Consider the following 16771-nt stretch of genomic DNA (forward strand, 5'->3'; position numbering starts at 1 on the left):
GTCCAGAACTCAGCTGCCAGGCTTTTAACCAGAACAAAGAAATATGACCACATTACTCCTATTTTAGCTTCATTACACTGGCTCCCAGTATGTTTTAGAATTGACTTTAAAATTCTATTGATCACTTTTAAAGCTCTTCATGGCCTCTCGCCTTGTTATATTTCTGACCTTTTAGTCCCATACGCACCAGCACGTACCTTGAGATCCTCGGGCAGAGGTCTGTTGTCTGTTCCAGAGTCTCGACTGAAAACTAAAGGGGACAGAGCGTCTGCTGTCAGGGCCCCGAGTCAGTGAACTCTTTTAAGTCCCTTCTTAAAACATACTTTTATAGGAGAGCCTTTCCCGATCTTATTTGACTTTATTTTATCCCTTTTATTTTATTCTATTTTACTAATTTTATATTTATCTTAAACGTGTATTTTAGTCTTTTCTTTTCTTTATCTTGTATTTTTTTTTTATTATTGTTTTTTTGGTATTATTGTCTTTACACTTGTTAAAGCACTTTGTAACTTATTTTTGAAAAGTGCTCTACAAATAAAGATAATTATTATTATTATTATTTCAGGGGTAGCGTATTCTGATAGACTAATATCCCCTATCAATTAATGCTCCCACCACAGAATCATTTTATATTGCACCACTACTCACTCCATGTGTAGGCTACTGTATGGAGATGGGGAGCATGTTGAAATACTAAATTATGCCATGTTTATTTAAGATATCAGGGGTAGCATATTCTGATGATCAGCCACTTTCTCGACGGCATTCCCAACAGCAAGGTTGCACAGATTTATGGAAACAAACCACGCTTGTGGGTCATACACATGCGCAGAACCCCTAAGTAGCACATCTCGATAGGTAGCATAAATCGACAGAACACCGGACTTACATCTACATTGTATCACAGGTCTCTCAAGCCTCACGTATTCACCGTGAGACACACGCATTTCAGCCAGTTCACACGCTACACCTCGTATTTGTCACGCTGAGGAGGTAAGTTATGAGATAACACCCTCAAAGTTGTCCCGCTACATTCCATTAATGGACGATAATTTTTGTGCCGAGTTCATAGCTTTCCCAGTAGCCTACAAATGCCAGAGCCGTTAAGCCGATCAGAAATTAAAATGTGTTGTTTCCGGGTAAACTCCTGCAAGCACGTTCTTTACCAGGCAACATGGATGCGCGTGCACACACGGAGTGGAAGGACGAAATCACTTGCCTGTGATCTATAGGCTATGATCAAAGATAGTGAGAGCAGCTGATTTTGGGGAGTATAGATAAATTCCTGCAAAATGATTATTGATGCAGTCAAAACCTCTCTAACCTCTTTGCGACCAGAAGCTTTGGCTTTTTTAGCCAGTGGTGAACAAAGTAACTTAGGCCTATTCAGATCGTTTAAAAAAAATAAAAGTACTAATAGCCTACCTCGCTGTAAAAATAGTAGGCTACTGCATTGAAAAAGTTAAGTAAAAGTATGCAAGTGGGCTATATGCACGAAAATGTAGAAGTAGGCTAGCCAATTAAAAATAAACGTAGCCTACTGAAAGCAGAAAGAAAAATGTCCCATATGACTGTAACTATTAGATTATAATATAATTAACTATATACTATAACTATAATTAGATTATTAATCCTCATGCATTAGTTGGTTGAGGTGCTACTATTTTTTATTAAACTACAATTAATGATCATTTTTATTATTTATTAATCAGCTGATTATTTTCTCCATTAATCGATTGTAATAAATTATGAAAATACTGTGAAATGTTGTCACAGTTATCCAGGGTTTTGTCAGTCCAAACCTCAAAATGATTGAAATACATTAAAATGATCAAAAGTAAGCAGCAAGTCTTCACATTTGTGAGGGTGGAACCATAAAATGTTTTTAAATGACAAATTACCAATACCAAACAGTTACCAATTCAATTTCTGTCAATTAGCCTAACTGATAGTTCTACTAGCTGGACTTCTATATACTGTTAAGTAATTTAAAACATGCTATTTTTAAATTCTTCATACGTTTTGTGTGTAAAAAGCAACTTTTTGAAAGAAGCCTAACTAGTAACTAAAGCTGTCAGATAAAGTAAAGGTACAATATTTTCCTTTGAGATGTGGTGGATTAGAAGTTGAAAGTGGCATGAAAATAAAATACTCAAGTTCAGTACAAATACCTCTTGTACAGTACTACTTTGTTAGTGTCCACCACTGGGCTTAGCTTTGGCTACCTGAAACTAAGGAAAGGACTAGAGATGTTTTACTATATTTTGGCTCTGGATGGAAAGCTATTATCCATCATGATGGTGAAAATGGCTGGCCTTGAGCCATAGTTCTTTATGTGGGAGCCCCCTATCCCTGTCAACAAGGCATTAAAATGTGCAACAAATACAACACAAAACCCCATTCATAACTTGAAATGTGTAGCCTACTTTCACACACAGCTTGGCACACCTGTAAGGCAAGCTCTGCAACCCTGCTGTAGGCATTATGTGTACAATATACACTGAGCACTGATGATCTTTTTATTTTTGATACAATTGCATTTTTGAAGTATTTTAAAACACTTTATCAGATTTACCTATTGTTATCATTTCTATTTGTTCGGGTCAATAACAAACTGGGCCGCTGCTGCAAATATTTAAATATAATAAAACACACGTTATCTCACCCCAAACCTTTGATCAAATTTGAAAGCCTTGGTATCACCTGAAGTTCAGTAATGTCTGTCCTGCAATGTAAGCCACCAAATGAACCGCTCAACTAACATCATGTCAATCTAGCTAGCATGTTAAGCAAACTAGCATGCTGCCTGAGCAACAAAGTACACAAACAAATGCATACACTTCTGCCTGCTGACACCATCAGCTAACCACGTGCTAGCTAGCAACGGACCTACTCAACCTGCCAAGCCTCTTCAGCACAACATAAACCTTTGCGTATTACTGCGCCAGCGAACTTTAGTTATGTTGTGCTCAAAACGGCCTACTCGACGTAGTGTCGACACATCAGGGAAGTAGTAGGCTATCTGACGCCATTCAGGGCACAATAATGCCTTTTAGAAATACAGGCAGACCAGCAATTTGCTTATCTCAACATCCTCGAAATAAGAATGGTCCTGCCTTGTTTCAGAAAGAAACTGTATCTATTCCACATGTTATATCATATTGCAAACGATTTGTAAACGACATTGTCTGGAAAAAAGTTTGGATGATTTTTCACAAATACCTGATTGTAAGGTGAATGAAGTATAATTCATTACCTTGTTAATCACTACATGGTTAAATTCAAAAGAGATATAGGCCTAAAAACAAACTGTTGTTTCTGTGAAGACTACCCAGAACACTGTTTTGCACCTCTTTTGGCATTGTTTATACACCAGAACATTTTGGCAAAGCTTCAGTCATTGACCATATTTATAGAGATTTTGCATTAATGTGGGAGGATGTGGTATTTTGCTATTATAAAAGTCAAAATTTAAAAAAAGTACTTTATCATAAATGTATTAATTCTAATGGCAAAATTCCACATTCACAAGTGTCAATTCAACTTTGTATTATTTCTCCATGTGGTTGTGCAATTTAATATCAAAATCCAACAACAAAAATGTCTTCAAACCTTTAGCATTCCTATCACCCAAATGTGTTTTCCATAGTTATTGATGCCATTCCTGTTCGTATTTTAACACTTTTAAACGGGGTTGACAAGCCAGTCTGTTTACCACCTCAGTGGGTAACATTTGTTTGTCCATTACAATAAGAAACAACTGTAACATATGATCATTGTTTCAGCAAGAAGTCACCACTATCCCTACTGTTGTATCCTACTGGTCTAGATTTGCTAACTTGAACTGGGGAAATGTCTGTCCACTTCCGTACTAGAAATTCCTTAATAATAAAGTAAGGGAAGTTCCTTTTAAAGTTTTATCCTGATACCCACTTTCTTCGCAAATTTTAGGAAGACATAATTACCCATTTTGCAAGTGGTATCCAGAGACATTAGTGCACCTGTTCTGGCAATGTCCCCACGCAGATTTGTCTCAATATATTATTGGTAATATTGACTCTGAATTCTGTCATCATTGGAAAAATGTTTGGTTTCCACAATAATAGTAATAGAAAACAGAGAGAATTATTCCTAATCAATATTTTGATAATTCCCGGAAAGTACCAAATCCACAAAGCCATGTTTAGTCACTCTAAACCTTTATTTATAGTCTGAGCAGTACATTACTAACATCTTTGATTCAAAAAATAAGAAAGCTGTACATGACAACTCCGCCTGGCTTGGTTCATGCCTTGTCTGTGTTTGTATTAATGACTATTAAAGTCCTTTATCATTGTCTTTGCTAATGAAGATATAAAAAATATAGCTACAGGATGCTCTTGTCAGTCAGTCAGTATGGCTGATCTGTTGTTATGCCAAATAACTTACACTGACAATATGCTTCTACTTTGATATAACAATAATAAAAGCCTGACAGTTTCACCATGGTCTCAGATGTACTCTATCCATACAAATGCAAAAAACGGTTTGGCCAGCAGATGTCGCCATTTTGACTCTATCAAATCATTTGAAACAGTGAAGCATTTTCAACACAACTGCTAGTGATTCAGTGCTTCAGAAAGCCTTATTTCCAACGTCAGTGGTTGACATTACGAGTGTAAGATCCCGCACTTACCTATATTCGCCCCAGTCACCTTTCTTACCAACAAATGTGCACTGGAAACATTATACATCCATGGCACTGACTGCATTGTCTGTCATATTTTTCACTTATAACCAGTTCAGTTAACAGGGACAAAATTGATTTTCCAACAAAACCCCAACAGCTAACCTTTGTATACCTTCGCTTTTGTCTCCCATGGTACTGTCAGCGCCACAACTCCCCTCACAATACCTGTGTTTACGACCACAACACAAGATCAGTGGTAGATCCTGTTTTCCTAAATCTACTCTCATTTTCCACTCCCTCCCTGCCTTTAGCTGCCCTACATCATGCCTGTTCACAATTGCTCACTGCCTGACCTGCTCACCCTCACAAACAAACAAAACCCCGCTATGCACTATATAAATCAGATGTATACAATTTCATGCTTTTCTGCAAAAACAGATGTGCTGTTATAAACAATACCACATAATGTGCAGAAACAGTTATTTAACACTTCCTGAACAAAACAAGCATCATGTAACATAACCTTTACAGTACTTCCTTAAATACTGCACATCATTTAAATAGAGAGTGCTTAAAAGGAGTTTGTCTTTGTTAAATTACACTGTTAATAATGAAACAGCTGGAAGATAAATAAATCTGTCTTCTTTAAAGCATAGAATAAATAAAGCATCTTACAGTTTTAAAATTCCTGCTTTTACTCCCCCAACAGTTACATTTTTGCCCTGAGGGAGGAAATGGCCAGTGAGTTCAAGAACTTCTCCAGGGTAGAGAGATAGTCTTCTGGGTGGCATCGCATGTGGGCTGCATGTATTGACTCCTTCCACTTCCTGCTCTCCACAGTCACGCCCCTCTTCCTCCACAGGTCAATGCACTTTTCCATGACAACTGGGTTGCACAGGGCGTCATTTTCACTGAAGAAGAAGAGGGCTGGTGCAGTAATTGGGTTGTTGAGGAAAACTTGAATGCTGTTTTCATAGAAGTCTGCCGTGTGGGTTTTGAAGAGCCAGAAGTAAAGCAAGGCAGCATTTTTGACTAAGCCTTCAAAACTTGGGACCAGAGTCTTCCCAAGGCCTGAATAACAACAAAAGACAGACATGATTATGAGGGTTAATTAAGATTTCGAAGAGAGAAAGATTGAGAGTACAATTGCTTATATAAATAACACAGTACGGTATAGGGCTGGGTTTTAAACTTCAGTACTTATTAATTCAATAAATGTGCTGCTAGTAGATAACCTAGAGCAGTGTCCCCCACCCCCACAACCCAAAAAGTTAATGTTAATGTATTTTACCACTCCTATTACTATTCTTTGCGAACTACAGTCATCATAATGCTTTGGGGGATGTAAAGAGGAAGGATAATTTTGACATGGATTCAGTGAGTTAGGCTGTGGGATTCAACTATTTATTTTTCTTTTGGCTTATATCTGTTTACATTTAGGCAAATTGGCACCATTAAAAGTATGCCAAATTAGTTATTAGTAGTTCCTGTTTGCAGTGAAACCATGGATGAACAGGTGACTATTAGTGTATTACTTATATTATATTGAAGAAAACTTCAAATGCGACAATTCTCAGGCAAGTTCTGGATTTATAAGGAGTGGACATCGGAGACAATGATATCCTCAGACAGCGTAGGTCACAGCATGTTAATGAAAAGGGGGCCAAACTTAACACATATGTTTGCTGAACAAGTGTGCAGCACATCATTGATTCTCTTAGCTGATGGAGCCGCACATTGAAATGTGACATTGAAAGGACAATTTTGGGACATTTTGTACCCTAGATGACTAATGGTCAAAAGCATCATATAAACTGTTAGCAGACACTGTACTAAGGCACGTAAGAAACATGCTGCCACAAAGAATTCCTGGGCTCCTAACAAACTAAAACAGTCGATCGGCTGGCTAATGGATTATTTAAAGATCTGACACAGAAGTAACCTGAGCTGGATCACTCACCTATCGCCATGTGCTCCAGAGTGCCAACCACCAAGCTGTCATAGATGTGCCCTATCACCCTGTGGGCAAGGCCTGCATGTTTTTCTGGTCTCTGAGAGATGTGGGTGAGTACCTGAGTGAAAGTGTAGCCACCAATGGAGGAGGCATGGACCAGCACCGCCCTCTCTAAGAACTGAGGCTCCTCCAGTACCTTCAAAACCTCCATCCCGTAGTCGAGCCCCCATCGAGGCCACAGGAAGTGCATTACACTGCTCTGGACCACAAGGACATCCATGCCATGGTCCAGGTAAAGGTCCCTGTACTTGGCCACCGCCCCTAGCTGGGCACCAAGCCAGGAGAATAGAAGAAGAAGAGGACGGGAAGTGGAGGCAGAATCTGAGAGCAATGGAGAGGAGGAAAGACATTCTTTGGCAGGACATAACGTCCAGTCTCCTGCCTCTGAGAACGGAGCATAATAATAAGTTATGCTATTACTGATCCTCCTGGCCACGAACCTCCCTCCATTGACTCGTTCAGACATGGTTGCAACAGTTCTGAAGAGACTGGAACAAATGACAAGCAACAGTCACATTTAAAAATGAGAAGACTGAAAGATTTCACATATGTCCTTAGACCCAGACTGGCTGTTAGTTTTACACAATATGAGTCTCTTGGAAAAGAAAAGAAGTGAAATGTCACAGTAAATTAAAAAAAACCCAACAACTTTGTTTTGAAATGCATTTTGCAACTTCAAGTGAAAATTTAATAAATAAAATGAAATTTAGCTTTCAGTCAAACTTTTTAAAGCCATGTTTGGCTGATACTTATATCACATGAGAAAAATATAAACTCACGCCTGAGTAGCTACAAAAGAATGCATGTTATTATTACATGATACAATAAATTAATACTAAGATAATATTGGATTTGCCACGATACAGGGTGTCAGTACAACAGAGCAAAATCATACTATATGAATATTTTAAAATATTAGATGTTACATACTAGAATAATGGTACTTTAATACAGTATTTTAATCATAAGCTAATAAACTGTACATATGTTGTAAGTCCAGACAGAAATATGAAGCAATATTATAGTTATATTAAACAGGGCTTAAAATGATAAAGTATGGACTAGTGTTGTTCAGATTATTTTATAATAGACATACTTACATCATACTGACAATCTCTATATTGCGTTACTGAACAATATACTGATATATTACCCAGTGACTGCAGAAGACAAACGTTATTATTACTATTTATCATTTTATTTTATTGTTATTACTTTATATTTCATCCTGGTTTATTAACATTTTAGGTCTTAATTCAACACCGTGTGTAACTATTGTACATGTACATGTATTTATGCATTTTAGCAAATGTACATTTATTCTATATACTAACAATAAATTGACGTTTTGGTTGTCATGTCACCCATCTTTTGTGTGACAAACGCTCTTGATTATTAAGCGGGGGGGGGGGGGGGGGGGGGGGGGGTGAACTTGGGCTGTGAAGCTTTATAATAATAACATTACATTAATAATCTTCCTTCCTCGCCCATGCACCCAAAGATTGGTGCGAAACCGGAGCAAATCAGTGTCTTGCTTATTAAATGTGGGTTTAAATTTTGGGTATCAAAGAATGCATCACGCTGGAGGACAGAACAGAACATCCGCATTACCTTTTTTTTTTAAATGCCCATTCAAGTTCCGCACGATAGGTCACACCCAAACAAATTCACAGCAACATGTTATTCTGTTACCCTGTAGAGAGCGCAACGTTTCCCATTCTTTTGGCCCAATGTGGTCTTCCTGGATGCTTGAAAAAGGACTCTCAGACGGTCGATCTTCCCTGCTCTTCTGAGGACCTGTCACCGGCTACGTCTCTGGTCTACTTGCTTCTTCTTCTTCATGCTTTTGGCGGTTGGTAAACAACGGAATGGCGCCATTACCGCCACCAACTGGTAGCCTACAGAGTGTGGCTGGGACGGGAACATGGATAACAGTGGTGGAGGAAGTTTAAGAACTAATAGCATGGGTGTCATTTGCACTGGGGACGCTGGGGACATTTGACACCATCACTTTTTGAAATGGCTGATTTTAACCCCATCACTTTTTAAAAGCATTTGTTAAAAATGTTCTGAAAAAAGCCTGCAACAACAAATGTTGAATAAAAAATAAATGTGCTTTGAGAAAGGTTTGTCTGCACAATAAGAAAACGTACAGTGCAAAATAAATATAGGAAAAACGTGCATTGTCCAAAAAACAAACTTAAGCTAAAAAAAGTAGTAAGTAAAAGCTACTGTTAACTGCATAACTTCTGTTACATTTTTAGATTTTGAAATAGCCTATCAACTGCCACCTGAATTACGTGTTTCCCGTTGCATAAATAAAAACATTTCCACCATAAATTGATGCAGAAAACTTTTCCAGAATGCAGGAAATTAACTGTTTAATGCTAAAAAAGATTATCAATTGATTGTTTGGTTTATTAAAACTCTGAAAATAGTGAGAAACATCACAATTTCTCAGAGCACAAAGTGACACCTTAAGACTAGTTATTTCATCCAACTAATAGTACAAACCTCAGAATTATTAAAAAATATTTAAAAGTAAAGGCAGGAAATCATCACATCTGAGAAGATGGAACCACGAAAAGTTTTTGCATTAAATTTAAATGATCAAGATAGTTCAGTTCAGTTCATTTTCTATCAGTTGACTAATCAACTAATCGTTTCAGCTGTACTTGTATATACTGTGGTTTATATACTGTTTTTAAAATTTATATCAAAACATATTTTATAAGCTCTTCTATTGTTTTGTGTGCAAAAATCTTCAATTAAAGTAACTATTAAGTGAAGCTGTTTCCCTCTGGAATATAGTGAAGTAGAAGTAGAACGTGGTAAGTACAAGTACTTCAAATTTGAACTTAAGTACAGTACTAGCAAAAATGTACTTAGTTACATTACACCAGTGAATATTATGAAATTATGTTAATGTTATCTCTCAGTCAGATTTGTTCTCTTCAGATAGGCTAATAAAACAAAAAGAGACACAACATTCATCTCCTGCACTTCTGTGCAAAATATTATGTAAATCAAATTTCTCTCTGAGCCTCAGAGAGCACATGAACATAAAATGTGTTCCTGCGGAAGGAACTCTGCTCCATCTGTTGCTCCGTTGTAGTTTTTCAGGAACAGGAATTGTTCACAGAGCATCAACAATGTGTTAATAATAATAAAATAAAAAGTTCAAGTTAAATAATATAGTTAATATATAGTTAAATAATATAGTGATGTATTTGCAGCTTTAACAGAGCTTATTTCTGGATCTTATTTATAGTTCAAGGACATCATGACCAGAACAAGCTATTTCTGTCCCGATTACGAATAGTCACATTGAGCTGCCACTTCATCTAAATAGGGAAACATTCAAAGGTCATGAAATGTGTTTGTTTTGACCTTCTTATCAAGTAACTGCAAGACATTTTAGTGCCACAAGATGGAGCCAGTGATTAACACAGCAAGTTGATTTGTAAAATGAAGAGAAATTCACTACCTCAGGATAATGAGCACTTTGATGAATGCCTGTCCACAACTTGTGCAATTTCTATTTATTACTTGGTAAAAGTGGAAGATGAGTCATTTCTATTAATTCATGAGGATACAATGTCTCTTAAATTGACTTGGGCCTCATGGTTTTCAGTTTAAATCCACACCTGGAGAAATGTATATTATTAGACTAAGTCTTTTGCAGAATTCAGTACATTCCAGCAGTTGTTTTGTAAGTATAATTACCTTTTTTTCCAGATGTCCAGCTTTCCTCAAACAACGTTGATTTATCTACGATGTGACCCTGCAAACTATTTCCAGAAAATTGAATCCCTCCAAAACTGCCTTCATGACATTCATATGTGAATGTCTCAGAATTTCTTCCAAATGAATAAGACTGCACAAATACCTTATTCTCAAATTCTCTATAGGTTGTCTCACTGTTAGCCCCACTTCGTAGGTATTTTGGTTTCATCTTTGATGGCAGCAACAGCTAAAAGAAACACACCACATTTATGGTTCAATCATATTCGCCACATCCTTTTCTGTACACCAAATACCTGAAAACTGTTATTCATGCCTTCAACCAGTGGTGGAAGAAGTATTTTCTTTCACTTAAGAAGAAGTAGAAATATCACAATTAAATTAATTCTGATTAAAGTAAAAGTGCTGCATTCAAAACCTTACTGAAGGAAAAGTATACTTAAAGTCTAAAAATTCTCACAATACAGCCAAAATGGGCATCAGTTTTATATGTTATAACATTGTGTTATTATTATTGATGCATTAACACCATTACAATTTTAATGTTGTTGCTGACTCAGGTAGAGCTAATTTTACTCATTGTCAGTTATGTACAGTTCTTTTTATTGTTCTAACTCACATTTATCTGTTGTGCTTTTTTCAATTTGTCTTATTTGAAAGTGCTTTGAAACAGCATTTTTGAAAAGACTTTTCTCCATGATCGATGTTTACTGGAAAGACATTTGATCCTGAGATGTTGACAGCAAAATCTTATGTTTACAGTTGTTTTATATAGCTGAAAATAATCAATTCAACCAGGAAATTCGTGCTGCAGATATCCTGTGTTTTGCAGGTGGTGTAGTAGTAATGAGAAAAGAGTTGAATGATTTTGGAGAAAGTGGTCATTGAATGCATTTTGTGTGAAAGTGTCAGGACCGGGGCCAGAAACTCAGACGCAGACCAGAGTATGAGCAGTTAAAGGATTTATTGAACACAAGGGAGAGACAAGTGTGGCTGGGGGATGGGTGGTTGTTCCAAGGGGCATGTGGTCCTGGTTCCAGAGCTCAGGGGTTTTCGTGGCGCAGGAGGGAATCCGAGTCAGGCATGGGCAGGTATGCTGTGGTCGAGAAAGAAAAACACGTTAATACAAATACAAGGGTTCAGACAAGATGCTGATAGTTCAGACTGGGCAAACAGGCTGGCATGTTCGTACTGTGTGTGGTACAACGATCCGGCGGGGGCTGGAAGGTTGGGCTGGTCTTTTAAGGAGAGTTGATTGTAGGCAGAGGCACTGGTGTGCTGATTAACTGAATGAGTCTCAGGTGCGTCAACTGGAGCTCAGGCAACCACGCCCACCAGCAGCCCCAGAGCATGAGGGAGGAAGCAGAACACAGAGAGACAGACCAAAACACACCAAGCACACCATAAACGCCCCAAGGGGAAAAGAACTCAAAACTACAATCAAACACACACATCCCAACAGGAAGGTCAGGGTCACGTCCGGGGATTCGTGACAGAAAGCAATGAAAAATTATCTATAGTTTGGTCCACATGCATTTCTCTTTCGCTGACTGTGTGAAGAGTTTTCACAATGTGACTTCAGTTTTGACCAATGCAGATTAGCAATTGAAAAAAACTGTAACACTCCTTAGAGCTAAGGGGAACTGCAGAGTCAGGTCACCCTTTTCACATTACACATAATCTTTTGATCAGTTGCCAATATAAAAAATGTGTATTAGTCCAGCTTTAATTTCAGTGGATTGGCTAGCAGTTTTATCTTGTGTGTGTGTGTGTGTGTGTGTGTGTGTGTGTGTGTGCGTGCAATAGAAAAAGCGGAGTTTTTCTTTGCCTGGCTCAGCGTGATCACTTTCAGGGTCAGTCAGGCAGAAAAATCTTTGAGTCCCACAAAAACATAACCCTGGTCCCCTCGGCCATCGTCTGTGTTACTCTCAACATTATAGCGGCCCGCCCCTCCACCCTACATCCCTTATCCCTGTTACGTCAATCTCTTAAACAACCCCCCTCATTCCTGCTGATTTTCTATACATCCCCCTCATCAGAACTCTCCCTCCCAAGAAAAGAAAGCCTCCATCACTTTCTTCTTACCCTCCTTTAAAGCTCTAAGGCCCTCTCACCCGTTTTCCCCTCTCAGCACCTCAGACCACCCCCCTATTGCTGCCGCACAAACCCCGGGCCTTTCCTTTTTTGCATTGTTTCACCGTGGCCCCTATTGTCCGGGAAAAAAGAGAAAGTTGGGAGGGAGGGGAGGCACAGAAGCAAAAGTAGGGAGAATGTGCCTCTCTGTTCTCTGTGCAAGAGGGGTCCACCCACATCAGGGTGTGGAACTGCTTCACGATAAGAATAAATGCATCTTTAAACTGAACCCTCAAAGTCACAAATGCTTCATAAAATGCATATACTTTAGTATTGCGAGAAGTCTACGGTGATAGCAAAGTGATGATGGTACGTTATTTAGCCCCGGGCATTTTCTGTGTATCTCTCAGGTAAATGCATTTGATTTCTCCTCCAAGGTCATCTCCGATCCTCATCTAACAGCCCTAATCAGCCATGTCAAATCTGCAGGGAAAGCTGTGTGGGAATACATTCATAAATACGCACCACATCTCACACACACACACATACACACACACACACACACACACACACACGTAAAGTACACATAACAGATACACACCAACACACACAGGGGACGTTGTGAGTTACCAAGTGTGTATTAGATTTCTCCCCGGTCAGATTGTCTTTATAGATTTTTTCAAAGGACATATTTATGCTATGACTGCTGCCATATATTAAGACCTTGATTAATAACACGACTCAGTCCGGTTTTTACTTCAGTGAATTACAGCTAATAGTGATAAAAAATAAAATGTGAAACATCGTTATTTATAGATGTTAACATATGGTGGCAGAAAGACACTTTGCGGACACACACACAAAATAAGCAGAAGTTTAAAAAAACATGCTGTAAGAAGACTTATTGTTTTTGAAGCTAGAAGTTTTGGGAGATTTAGAGGCTTGACCTTGCGGTCACTATAAAAAAGGGCCCTGGGCAGGGTCCGAATAGATGGCAGAGCCAATAAACTATTGATAGAGTCCATTGTTTTTTTTTACAGACAAAGAAACTTTCTTTCTTTGTCCTCCACAATCTGCCATTGTCTGGCACTTTCCGTATGCTGGAACCAGCGGACTGTACAAGGAGAGGACATCAGTACGAAGTCACACACACACACACACACACACACACTGAATTCTTAGCATTCTCTTGGGGACGCTGATCTGCTTCACAGTTCCTCAAGATGCCAGCCAGACCTGAGAAAGTCCCTTTAGCACACTGAAGTCCACTGCCATTAGTCATACTGATAAACAGCAATATGTGTCAAAGTGCACGACACGGTCCACAGAGGTTATCTTAAATTGGAAGAGGAAGAGTTTTTTCAGTATTACAGTGGGTTACAGGAGCTTCTTTAATTAGCTGGAGGAGAAGCTAAATAATTCCACAGCTGGTAAAAAGCAGAGACAGAGGATATAAATACTCTTTTGTCATTAAATCTGCAACTAATGATTGTTGTCTTTTGTCAATTCATTTAAAATTTATCAAATGACATAGAATGGAGTAGAAAATCCTCACATCTGAGAGGCTGGGACCAGGAAATATTTGACATTTTTGGCAGAAAAATGACTGATTGCAGATTGAGTTTCTGAAGGATCAACTAATTGCATAATTGACTAATCGTTTCAGCTCTAATTGCCATAATAAATAGTAAAAATATATTTTGCTGTATCTATATTGATTTCATGGAAATGTTACAGTTGAGGAGATATCTGATGTACTTGTGAAACAATGCATAATGCACAGATCCTAATATCTTAAGTATATTATTAATTTAAAATATTTTGTATTATTTTATTATGTTTTAGTCAAAGTCTATCAAGTTCTACAGCATTTACTATAAAAGTTTTGCTTTCAGTTATGTCCTATATATGTTTTACTGCAAAGGCAAAATGAGAAATTAAAGTAGTTACAAAAACAAGAACGTTATGAGGATATGGATGAATCAAAACTGAGCCAAACCCAAATACTTGTCTACTGTTAGAGCTGTCCGTGGGCACAGCTAAAGATCAGCTTACCCTGTCCCAAATTCATAACTTCATAAGACTGAAACATTCAAGACTGTTCTGAGATCAGAATGATAGTTCATTTCACCTGTCATATCACTCACTGCTGTTAAGCAAAGCCTGCAGGCGGGAAGAAAACACATGTCAACATCTTGATTTCTTCTATGGCATGAACCAGGCTTCGAACAAACCTTGTACAATATCTACACTACTCTTTTACCAAAAACTGTGGACTCTTTAAGTATCAAAACCCTAAAAGATGGGGTTTGTTCCTTCTCCAACTCAGTTTAGTTTGGAGATACATTCTGTGTCAGTCCCTTAGACATTGCAGCATTAGCATATGGCTGTCTTGACTAATTTTGAAGGTCAGAATAATATGTATGTATTTCAGGTGCCAAGGATATACATCTTCAGACAATATATCTAATCCAAATCCAATTATTCAATGTAAAATACACTGAATTCAAAGTAGAAGAAGCAAGGAAACTAGTCTTTTATCTCACAATGGTAAAAGTAAAGGTAAGAATAGCAGGGAGAGTCAAGGTCATATATGTTATTAAGGCGATCTTGCCTGCGCCGGTGGGACTGAGCCGAGCTGGGGCTTCATCACAGGCAGGCCACCATTCAGGAAATTACGTTTCCTTGGGCTGGGAGTTCGCTGATTGTTTCTATATTTGGGAAATTCCTGGGGATCACGGAGCCAAAGATCTGGGAAATGTTGTGCCAAAGTTGGTGCACAACAGCACAGCACACCTTAGATGTCAACAGAGATAAGTCATGAAACCTAATGACAAAATAAACTGTGTCAAAGGTGAGTCTCTTCTACCGTACCTAAAATGTTGGACATGATACAAGTTGTTCTGTTTGGGAAGGGTTGGATGGAAACTAATAACACAGATGCTTTATGGAAGTAGCCTACTTAGTTTGTAGCAGCTTGGGTCTTATTATTATTATAGTACTGGCAGCTCAGTATCCCTAGGAATTACGTTTATATTGGATAATTCTGTACATCACGACTAATGTCCAATGCCAACATTCAGTGCCAACACAGGAAATAGTGTAGCCAATATGAAGGCGGTGGAAAGTAAGGGTGCTACTTTCATGCAACAGACCAGAGTTCTCCTCCCCTAACAGATCTGCGATGAACCTTTGCATTTATAGTAACAGTAACAATGATCTTTCCTTAACTTTGACCAAGTCTGTTTGCCATAACCACGATTTTCCCTTAATCTCAACTCAACCCTAGTTGCCTGTCGCAGATATTGCATGAGTCTTGTCTATCAAGAGCAAAGTAGGAAGCTAGGCAACATTGTTAGCCATGAAGTCCACAGATTGAGACTGTTGGGGTGGTTCGATGAGTCAACAAAATGCCTAACTTTGACGCAGGGTACTGCTATTTGCTTCCTGGATCCTACGAACAGCCAACATTGGTTTCTTTTAACCATGACCAAGATCTTTCCCGAACCTTAACCAAGCAGTTATTTTAACCTAAACCATGATCTTTTCCTAACCAAAACTTTGACCAAGACCTTGTTGAGCTTGTTGTCCTGTTAATTATGTTTATTCTGTGTATGCACATTGAGAGCAATGTAAAACCGCAATCAAGTTCCTTGTATGTGTACACATACCTGGCCAATAAAAGTGATTCTGACTTGTCCCAGATCTCAGCAATTACTTTGATGAGTCCAATAATGACCAATAGGAAGCATGGCCTAAACTACAAAAATGTGGGCCAACTTGTAAATTGGAATTAACCAAGATACGGTATTTTTCTGTGGAGCTGTGGGTGATTTACTGGCAGAGCCAAAAAGTCAACATCAGCATACTAGTTATGTTAGGTCTAAATATAGTGCTTGAAAACAGCTGTATTCAAATGTTATCCGCTCACAGCTTGGGTATATGTGCACATGCATGTTTGTAAAGGCTTTGCATGTAATATTCAGCATGTGTGTTTGCATAAGCGATTGTAATATGATGCCTAACTCTGTTTCCCAGTGTCGGCGGCACCGGGTGATCTCCGCTAATGAACAATTGGCTCAGTGAGGTGTGACCACAAGCATTGTGATGGGAGCCACACAGTGGACTACTGATGCAGTGAGCGAGCGAGCAAGAGAGAGAGAGAGAGAGAGAGAGAGAGAGAGAGAGAGAGAGTGGGAGGGAGGGAGACAGACTGGAACTCAATTCCACACAGGCGAACCTATACGGGCTCAGAACAACGGTCTCTCCTG

General features: G+C 38.5%; 1 protein-coding gene and 1 long non-coding RNA gene across 3 annotated transcripts; both read right to left on the minus strand.

Moving 5' to 3' along the window:
• Positions 1 to 4182: 4182 nt before the first annotated feature.
• Positions 4183 to 8527, minus strand: LOC123984832. 2 transcript variants are annotated; one of them, XM_046072022.1, is made up of 3 exons: positions 8376 to 8527; positions 6630 to 7171; positions 4183 to 5740 (listed from the first exon to the last, which is right to left on the minus strand). In XM_046072022.1, exons 1-3 carry the CDS (start codon positions 8399 to 8401, stop codon positions 5379 to 5381), a joined length of 930 nt encoding a protein of 309 aa, XP_045927978.1. In that variant the 5' UTR covers positions 8402 to 8527; the 3' UTR covers positions 4183 to 5378. The 2 variants fall into 2 exon arrangements, with proteins under 2 accessions (XP_045927978.1, XP_045927979.1); XM_046072023.1 differs by having other exon boundaries at positions 8295 to 8419.
• A 2845-nt stretch (positions 8528 to 11372) lies between these two features.
• On the minus strand, positions 11373 to 12000 carry LOC123984841. Its single transcript, XR_006828534.1, has 2 exons — positions 11620 to 12000; positions 11373 to 11523 (listed from the first exon to the last, which is right to left on the minus strand). It is a non-coding gene; the product is annotated as an uncharacterized LOC123984841 (long non-coding RNA).
• Between the last annotated feature and the right edge of the window lie 4771 nt (positions 12001 to 16771).

Source organism: Micropterus dolomieu, linkage group LG16 (genome assembly GCF_021292245.1).
Source record: "Micropterus dolomieu isolate WLL.071019.BEF.003 ecotype Adirondacks linkage group LG16, ASM2129224v1, whole genome shotgun sequence".
In the NCBI taxonomy this organism is placed as follows: domain Eukaryota; kingdom Metazoa; phylum Chordata; class Actinopteri; order Centrarchiformes; family Centrarchidae; genus Micropterus; species Micropterus dolomieu.

What these genes read in the sequence shown, in the direction of transcription:
- LOC123984832 (XM_046072022.1), bottom strand. Translation starts at nt 8,401, where the DNA reads ATGGGAAACGTTGCGCTCTCTACAGG. An exon ending in AACGTTGCGCTCTCTACAGG is followed by an intron (nt 7,172 to 8,375) that starts GTAACAGAATAA and finishes CATTTGTTCCAG; the next exon opens with TCTCTTCAGAACTGTTGCAA. An exon ending in TCTGGAGCACATGGCGATAG is followed by an intron (nt 5,741 to 6,629) that starts GTGAGTGATCCA and finishes GTTGTTATTCAG; the next exon opens with GCCTTGGGAAGACTCTGGTC.